The sequence below is a fragment of the Rhincodon typus genome, chromosome 16, assembly GCF_021869965.1.
Source record: "Rhincodon typus isolate 14 chromosome 16, sRhiTyp1.1, whole genome shotgun sequence".
In the NCBI taxonomy this organism is placed as follows: domain Eukaryota; kingdom Metazoa; phylum Chordata; class Chondrichthyes; order Orectolobiformes; family Rhincodontidae; genus Rhincodon; species Rhincodon typus.
The window spans coordinates 17394213-17404001 of NC_063347.1; the positions used below are offsets into that span (position 1 = coordinate 17394213).

At 42.6% G+C, this 9789-nt stretch overlaps 1 protein-coding gene across 1 annotated transcript; it reads left to right on the forward strand.

Moving 5' to 3' along the window:
• The first annotated feature begins 2945 nt into the window (after nucleotides 1-2945).
• LOC109917092 (small integral membrane protein 4) lies at nucleotides 2946-8299 on the forward strand. Its single transcript, XM_020516870.2, has 2 exons — nucleotides 2946-3449; nucleotides 8139-8299. Exons 1-2 carry the CDS (start codon nucleotides 3299-3301, stop codon nucleotides 8225-8227), a joined length of 240 nt encoding a protein of 79 aa, XP_020372459.1. The 5' UTR covers nucleotides 2946-3298; the 3' UTR covers nucleotides 8228-8299.
• Nucleotides 8300-9789: the final 1490 nt, after the last annotated feature.

Sequence of the window (9789 nt, forward strand, 5' to 3'; positions counted from 1 at the left end):
TTGGTTCGCCACGCTGACTGGATTTTATGCAAATATTTTGTCTCCCTTCTAGGTGACTTTGTCAGTGCTGTGTAGCCTCTGTTGAAACACTGTCCCGCTCTGAATTTATATGGTCCGGTCTGTCATGGTGGGCAGCCTTGTTTCAGGTTTTGTACCGTAGTGGTATGTAGACGGGGTCTATTTCAACATGTTTGTTAATTGTATCAGTGGTTGAAAACCAGGCCTCTAGGAATTCTCGTGTTTGTCTTTGTCTCACTGGTCCTAGTACTGTAACTTTGTCCCAGTCAAATTGCTGTTCTTTTATGTTGGAGTATATTGAAACAACGGAGAGTTGGTCATCCTGTTTTGCTGCGAGTTAGTGTTCATGTATCCTGGTGGTGACTTTCCTGCCCGTCTATCCAATGTAGTGTTTCTCGCAGTTGCTGTATTTTATATATCACATTTGTCCTGCTAAAACAAGAACATCAAATCACTTCCAAAGAGTTCTTGAGCTGCAAACAATCATGTGAAAAGAAAGGAACAGTTAGGTAAAATATCAACAATGAGTGTATTGAAAGCGTATAGAAAGAAGTAGGTAAGATTATGGCAACAGAAGTGTCAACAAAGATATTGCATGTCAAACAATGTGTTGAGAAATTCAATGGCAAGGGAAATGCAAAATGAAATCATATTGAACATTGTGAAATCAGTTAACTGTGATTAAAGTAGAGGCTAGTAGAATAGAGGTGAAGGACAAGTTTGGCCCTGTCATTAATGTTAAGAGGAAGGGGCGGCACGGTGGCTCAGTGGCTCAGTGGTTAGCACTGCTGCCTCACAGCACCAGGGACCCAGGTTCGATTCCACCCTCAGGCAACTGTCTGTGTGGAGTTTGCACATTCTCACCGTGTCTGCATGGGTTTTCTCCAGGTGCTCTGGTTTCCTCCCACAGTCCAAAAATGTGCAGGTTAGTGGACTGGCCATGCTAAATTCAGGGATGTGTAGATTAGGGGGATAGATCTAGGTAGGATGCTCTGTGTGTCGGTGTGGACGTGGTGGGCCAAAGGGCCTGTTTCCACACTGTAGGGACTCTATGATGAAGTGGAAATGGAAACAGAAAATGGTGGGAAACAAAGTTAATGTGTCAGAACTGATGAAACAGTGGCCAGAAACAGGCTGTATTTAATGATAGTAGTGGTGGCCCTATTCTCTAGCTAAAATATTGGTTGCAATCTTGTCATGGTTGGGACTACAGCAGGATCCAGAGCAACTTCTGTGGTGAAGGCTCTGGAACACAGCTGAATGGGTCAGCCAGCCAAGGTGCACCAGCAAGAGGGAGATTGGTGTCGTTGAGTGCAGAGATGGGGCTCTCTTCAGCAGGAACAACATTTACTACTGAGATACACCAAGGTCCAAAACCAACCTCAAATTTTCCTGACATAAACAGGGGTTCAGAAAAGTGCACACACCTCTCACTTTCCCTATTGATTCTAAAATCTTCCCTATGTCTTATTGTCCATTCCCAAGGAAGATGGTGAATGGGATTGGGAAAATAAGTTCCATTCAATCACTCTTTTTTCCACAGATACTGCCAGATGTGCTGAAAGTTTCCAGAATTTCCTATTTTCAATTCAGATTTCCAGCATCCACAGTGTTGTATCTCTGTGGAGGTATAGAAAATACTGAAATTGAAGGCTTTGTAGGCCGCAGATGGAGCTGTTATGGTGCACTGGAAATTGTCCAAGCTCTGGGTTTAAGTCCCAATTTAGGACTTGATGGCATGTATCGTTTATTCTTAACAGGGTCAAACAAGGTGAGCATCAATCTGTAAATCCCTTCAATATGCATACAGTGGTAACATCTGATGAGATTCCTGATCAGTTATGTGTTGGAAAGAAAATTGGAGTTTCTGCCATTGTTTTTCACAGCTCTGGAATATGACATGCATGTGCATATTTCTAAAGCTACTCAGATACAAGGTAGAGCAAGTCAATGGCTGAGAGGTAAACAGGTCTGGGGCACAAGAAGGCAGACTGAAATATTTTGGTTGACCTCACGTTTACGGGGGTAAAACCTGTGATGGAGTTAGGAGTGTGTTGAAATATTTGAGAATGAACACAAACATGGAGAAGACTTTCAGCAGCAGATGAACAGACTGGAACAAAAACAAGGTTGCTGGAAAAGCTCAGCAGGTCTGGCAGCATCTGTGGAGGAGAAAACAAAGTTAACGTTTCGGGTCCGGTGACCCTTCCTCAGAACTCAACATCTTGTGGGCCTTGATGCCTGAAAGGAAAAGAAAAAGTTTCTTGTTAGCACGACGAATGAGACGGAGGACGAAGTGGAACTGCGGAGTGCTGCAGCCCTGAGCTAGCACGTTGCGATGCTGTTGGAGAGAGAGGTTGAGAGTGTGCGGGTGGCGCCGCATGGCACTGAGTGTGGATCTCAGGATGCGGCAAGAGCAGCTGTCCATGGAACGTTGAACATCACGGAGATATCTGTAATCCTGGGAGGATTCAAAACAGGAGGGATGAAACATCAGTTGGAATCCACGTGGGGTGAGCCTGAGCCAGAGGCAGTCACTGAGGAATGTGATATGGCTGTGGAAACGAGTTTTAGCAACTACCTGGTCATACACCAGGAGTGACAGTGAAATTAAAGTCGGTGGGCAAGAAGAGAGATTGGAACGGAAATCCCGTCGGAGAGAGGAGCAGAACTTCTTCAAGGAGGGCATGCCTGGAAGAGATGTGGCAGTGAGTTAAATACTAAATAAAAACCAAAAGAACTGCGGATGCTGTAAATCAGGAACAAAAACAAAGTTGCTGGAAAAGCTCTGGCACGTCTGGCAGCATCTGTGGAGGGGAAAACAGAGTTAACGTTCGGGTCCGGTGACCCTTCCTCAGAATTGAAGAGACTGATTTGGTTGACGTTCCAGAAATGGAAACAGATTACGATGGTGCAAGTACATATTTCGAAGGTCATCCCAAGGAGAACACTGAAGTGAGAAACTTTAATACACCAATACTGGCCAAGTTGCCTTGAACTCGGTCCCTTTTTTTTTGATGGAGAGCAATGATAGGTTGTCAGCACTGGTGACGAGAGGGTTGGTCCTTTACTGGTGCCGTGAGTCGGTGAAAGGTCAAGATCGTAAAGGGGTAATGCGCTGGCAGAGGGAGCAAAGGCGGACAGCGTAAGGACGTTTGCTTTGGTGTATGGAAGCCTCGGCTTCACCCATCCTGCTGACAAATCCCACAGCAGCCCGTGGACCTTGCGCTGAATCCGGATCAAGCCTCTGCCGGAGACCTGAAGCCGGCCGGGCTCAGCAATGCTGCTCAACTCCCGACTACGGCGTTTGTTAGATTTAGTCCCCGGGAAGCGACAGTTCGGGGTCTATCGATTCTTGCCTTGTTTCTTTGTCTTGGGCGGTGTGCTGGAGTGGATCATGATAAATGTACGCATTGGGCACGAAACATTTTGTAAGTATAAAACTGAGTGACTTCCGTGTTTGCCACTGTATTGCAAAAGTACTTCATTGGCTGGAAAGCACTTCGCGATAATCAGCCCGTGAAGATAAAACCTAATGTTGATTTGTTTATCCGTCCCCCGAGTTGGATTGTACAGTACTTGTCTTTTTAAACCTGAGAATTTATCTCTTCTCTTGCCACTCCTGAGGCTTTCTGACTATTGGTGTCATAAACCACCCCTACTTCTTTTGGTTTATTTGTAATTAAAACAATAAGCTCTTGGGTTAGGCCTTTAAGCCTGTGGAGCCTGACCTGCTATTAAGTACAACAAAGAACTGCCGATCTAAAGATCTAAAACAAACACACATTTGTGGAGAAATTCAGCAGGTCTGGCAGCATCTGTGCAGAGAAAGCAGAGTTAACGTTTCTAGTCCAGTGTCCCTTCTTCAGAACTGATAGTAGCTGGGAAAAGGTAGTATTTATGTTGAAGTCTGTGGGTTGGAAGGGATAGGACCCCAATGACAGAGAGAGAAAGACTATTAGGGAGACAAAGGATAGTAAGCCAGAGAAAGAGAAAAAGCTGCTAATGGGCACCATAGGTAGGTGCAAATGAGTTGGCTATTTGAAAGCACCCTGTGTTATGACAGGGTTTGGGGGTGGGTAAAGGACATGAGAGGAGGTGCTCCGGTTCTAAAATTTCTCAAACTCCATATTTGAGAGGTAGCAGTATTGACTTCTGAAGGTTCTAGGGTCCCCAAGCAGAAAATGAGATGTTGTTCTTCCAGCTTTTGTTGAGCCTCACTGGAGCACCTTGATGGAAATGTTGATCAGGGAACATGGTAGGGTGTTGAAGTGGCAGGCACCTGAAAGCTCAGGCTCATTTTAACAGACATGTTCTGCAAAGCAGCCACCCAGTCTGCAATTCATCTCCACAATGTTGAGACTACGTTGTGAGCAGCAAATACAGTAGATTAGATTGAGTGAAGTGAGGCAGTGATTTACCTCCACTTGGAAGGTGCATCTGGAGCCTTGGATAGTTAGGAGGTAAACAGGCAAGTGTTGCAGTTTCTGCACTTACATGGGAAGGTGCCATGGGGGTGTGTGTAGGAGTGGACCAGGATGTCCCAAAGCGAATAGTGCCTGCAAATTGCTGACAAGGGAGGGAAGGGGAATATGTGTCTGCTGATGGCATCCCACGAGAGGTGGTGGCTTATGGTCTTAAGTTGCCACTGGACTTGAGTAATTAACTTGGCTTTCTCCCTGTAGATACTGACACACCTGCTGAGTTTCTCCAGCAATTTTGTTTTTGTTTATGATGTTTGAACTAATTTTGGCCTCATTTCTGTTTCCTGCCTGTTGGGTAACCAACATTTTGGGTAATAAATGAGGCACATTTTGGCATGGAGGACTATGTGGGGTGCTGGCCAACCAGAATGTGTGAGTATGTTTTGGGGGAGGGGTGAGGGGACTGCTATCCAGACTGTGTTTTGGGAAAGGTGTTGAGGGTGATCACTGACCTGGCCCACCAGGTTTGAGTGCAGTGTGCACAAACTTGAAAATCAAGAATAGTCGGAAACCCAAGAGTAGGAGACTCTCACCATTGCTCAAGTCACTATCCCAAAAATATGGGACACAGAGCAGCCCAGGACACAGGGCAGCGCAGTGGTTAGCACTGTTACCTCATAGCGCCAAGGACCCAAGTTTGATTCCAGCTTTGGGGAACTGTCCGTGGAGTTTCCATGTTCTCCCCATGTCTGTGTGGAGTTTTGCCAGGTGTTCCAGTTTCCTCCCACAATCCAAAAATGTGCAGGTTATGTGAATTTAGCCATGGTGGATTATAGAGATGGGAGTGATGTAGGACTGGGTGGAATGCTGTTCTGAGGCTTAGTGCAGATCGAATGGGCCAAATAGCCTCTATCCGTACTGTAGAAATTCTGTGTCCAATTGTTTCTAAATTTAAGACCTCTAGTTACTGACCCACATGGAGGTAATGTAGGTGCATAGAAATGTTGCTGTGCAATTCAAACAAAAAGCATGCTGTAATTCGGAGACCAGTGACACTACATCTATATTTTGAGGTGTGCCAAATGTTTTCTTGAAAAAGTAATTTTAGTGCATCTTGTATTCTAGGTGGGCCTCTGGTCTGATTTGTGTAGCTACCATCCTATGGTGGTGATGAGCTTTGACTTGATGAAATATACCACATCTCATGAATCAAGCTTCCATGGATTACATTTTAATCCAGTACCATAGCCAGACATATCTGCAATAGTTCACCTTGCAATTAAATTCTGATCTGATCTCTATTAACTTTGAAATTACTATTCACACTAAAATTAGAACACAGGAAGATGAGATGCCCTTTCAACGCTTTGAGCTTGCTCCACCATTCAATATGATCATGGCTGAACTGCAATCCAACCTCATTTACTAAGTTTTGCTTCATATCCCTTAATACCAAAGCTCTATTTAAAATATATTAATTGTAGATTTAAAATTGGTTTGATTTATTCATTTGCTATTATGAAAGAGAATTCTACATTGTACAAGTGTTTTCTAATTTAATTCCTGACAGATCTGACTTTGGTTTTTATATTGTACCCCAGTCCTAATTTCCCTAATTGATGGAACTAGTTCCCTCTTCCTAGTGTGGCCAGATCAAGGATTTGTACAACTGAAGTATGACTTCCACCCGTTATACTCTGGTCCTTTAGATGTAAAAGCCAACATTCCATCAGCGTTTTGGCTTTGGTTTTCTGTACCCAGATCTTTTTTTTTTGTGAGACCTTTTAATGATCTCTGTATGTGGGCTCCAAGTCTTCATGGTTTACCACTGTTTTTAGCTTTCCACTTTCTTATTTAACATCTATATGCTCTTGGGAAATGGGCATTGCTGGCTAGGCCAGCTCTTATTACCCATCTCTAATTAATCTTGAGACCTGCCTTCTTGAACCACAGCAGTTGATTGGGGAATAGTTTCTCAACACATCTCATGATGGTGTAAAATCCATTTGGAGTTGCTGCTTACATCCGCTTTCATAATAACACAAGAACTTGGAACAGGAGCAATTCAGCCCTTGAGCCTGCTCCACCATTAGATCATGGCTGATCTCATTTCAGCTTCCACTTTCCTGCCCGTGTTGTATAACCCTTCAACTAGCTAAACATCTGTCTATCTCCTCCTCAAATTTACTCAATGTCCTAGCATCCACCAAATTCTGGGGTAGTGAATTCTACAGATTCGCAACACTTTCAGAGAAGAAATTTCTCCTCATCTCTGTTTTAATTTTGCTCTTGTTGTTCTAAAATCTGAAATCCTGGTAGCAGAGGAAAGCACCTGATAATCTAATGAGAAAGAGCTCTTGTGGTAAACAAGGTGTAGCTTAATGCATGAGAGCAACTAGATACAAGTCCTGATATATAAGACGTAGTTATTGAGACTGTGAGGGAGACATTAATGTCTCCAAAGCTGTTCCCTGCCTGAAGTCCATGTGACACCATCATATGTGCTTGATGCTGTCTTCAGCATTAACCGTTTTACAACATTAAATATCTACTCCCAAGCTTTTTTACCCCATTATTAACATTATGCATTTGTGTATGTATAATTACATTTACCATGACTTATCTCCTGTTCCCAATTTTTGCCTTCACAAATTCAAGTCCAGAAATTTAACTATCCTTGCTGACTTTCCTGAATGAATCCATATCTGTCCAAGTAGTAACTGTTAATTTTGTCCCAGATTATTACCTCGAACAATTCTTGCACCATCGAAGCTTCAGGAGTTTATATTTTCTTGAACACATCTAATATTTGTAAACGCTTTAAACTCTTGGGGATTTTACACTGTTTAATGCTATTATTTTGTTCATTGCTGATGGTTTCCTTTCTTTAATTTTGTCTCCACATCACTATCATAACTGATTAATTATGAATATTTTAAGCTATGAACGTTTGTCCAAGACAAGCAAACACCCAACATAGTACAACTCACTTCACCCGACATCCTGTGTTTGGAGTTGGGATGGATTATTGGGTTAAAAGTCTCCTTTCTAGCTGACTACATCCACATGAAATGGCAATGACCTGTGGTTTTTATTCATTTTTGTGACCATACGTACAAAGTACAAGCAGAAGCAGGCCATTTGGCCCTTCAAGCCTGCTCTGCCATTCAATAGGATCATGGCTGATCTGTTTGTGTTGAAGAGGACACATTCCCATCTACCTCCAATAATCTTAGATTCTTGCTAGGCATGGGAATCTATCTACCTCTGCCTTAACAATATTCGATGACCCCTCTTCTACTGCCTTCTGAGGCAGAGAGTTTCAAAGTCACACAACCCAGTGAGAGAAAAAGATTCTCCTCATTTCTGTTTCAAAAAGGCAGCCCCTAATTTTAACCTCACATCCCCTACTTCTGGACTTAACTGCAAGAGGAAATATCCTTTTCACATCCACCTTGTTTGACCATTCAGGATTTTATGCATTCAATCAAGTTACCCCTCACTCTTCTAAATTCCAGTGGAAACTAGCCCAGCCTGTCCAATTTATCCTTATATTACAACCCACTCATTTCTAGATATCCATCTAGTAAATGTCCTCTGATCTGCCTCCATAGTATTTAGGTTTTCTTAAATAAAGAGACCAAAACTTTAACTTTGCTTCTTTCTCTGAATTCATTGATTTTACTGTCTTTCTAGATGATGTGTACAGAAGAAAACGGTCCGAACGACAGTACCAAGAGAAATTAGAACTGTCAACGTCTGGAAATCAGCTGCCATCCAAATAAATCATTTATACATAACTAGATAATTACTTTCTGATTAATGTGTTCATTAAACTGTTCCTTTTGTAAAATCGATATGCTGCCTCTGATTTATATCTTATTATATAATGATCTCAATGCAGAATTGAGGTTCATTGGCTCGCTGAGCTGGTTTGTTGTTTTGCAGACGTTTCGTTACCATGCTTGGTAACATCCTCAGTGCAGCCTCCGATGAAGCATCAGTTTCCAGCCTGGTTTTTAAACTCTGGGTTCCGTTGAGATGGATTGCCTCACTTCCGGTTTTCCTTCATAGTGGAATGTATATGGGGTCGAGTTCAATGTGTTTATTAATAGCATGCTTCGTCAACTGGGACAACACCAAGATCCTGGGACAGGCTAGGCAGAGACAAGCACGAGAATTCCTGGAAGCGTGGCACTCCACGAAGCATGCTGTTATTAGAAATTCATTTCTCCTTTTCTCTCTAGTCAAAAGCAGCTGTTAAATTACAATTCAGTGTGCATAACAGAGTCTAGCTAGCAATTTGCTTTACAAACTGGTAAACTGGCAGTCAAGCTTTTCATCTCTCAATATGTCAAATCATTATACATGGGAGAATTAAAACAGGAGATGTTAATTTCTTGACACTGACTCAGTTGCCTGGTTCAATTCCTTTTGATGAAAATGGTAGTTCCAGTGGAGAAAACTTTGTTTATTCTACTTGGGTCTCAAGAATCTTGTCAAAATTTGATCAGGTGACCACTGGCATTGATTCAGTTCATGCTTCTTCCTTTTCAAAAAGCATTTACTCAGAGAAAGGTCTCGAGTAAAACAATCAGATAATGGATGCTAAAACTGAAAAGGCCATAATTACCATTATTGTAATACCTCCACATCACAAAGAACAAGCCATTGAGTCATAGAGATGTACAGCACGGAAACAGACCCTTTGGTCCAATTCGTCCATGCTGACTGGATATCCTGTATAAATCTAGTCCCATTTGCCAGGATTTGGCCCAAATCACTCTTAAACCCTTCCTATTCATATATCCAGATGCCTTTTAAATGTTGTAACCGTACCAACTTCTCCTTCCTCTGGCAGCTCATTCCGTACATGCACCACCCTCTGTGTGAAAAAAGTTGCCCCTTAGGTCCCTTTTATATCTTTCCCCTCTCACCTATGTTCTCTAGTTTTGGACTCCCCCACCCCAGGGAAAAGACCTTACCTATATAGCCTATCTATGCCCCTTATGATTTTGTAAACCTCTATAAGGTCACCCCTCCGCCTCCAACGCTTCAGGGAAAATACCCCCAGCCTATTCAGCCTCTTGCTATATCTCAAACCTTCCAACCCTGGCAACATCCTTGTAAATCTTTTCTGAACCCTTTCATGTTTCACAATATCCTCCCTATAGGAAACGCAAACAATATATTTTTTATGGTGAGCCTTCCAACATAAGGTCAATTTGAAATAACAATTCACACATTGTGACAATAGCACACACACATTCCACATTCATTCTCTTTGACATAATATGTGGTTCAACATTTACTTTGGGACCAGCAGCCACACTTGGTGCTTGGTCTT

What these genes read in the sequence shown, in the direction of transcription:
- LOC109917092 (XM_020516870.2), top strand. Translation starts at nt 3,299, where the DNA reads ATGCTGCTCAACTCCCGACTACGGCGTTTGTTAGATTTAGTCCCCGGG. An exon ending in CATTGGGCACGAAACATTTT is followed by an intron (nt 3,450 to 8,138) that starts GTAAGTATAAAA and finishes CTGTCTTTCTAG; the next exon opens with ATGATGTGTACAGAAGAAAA.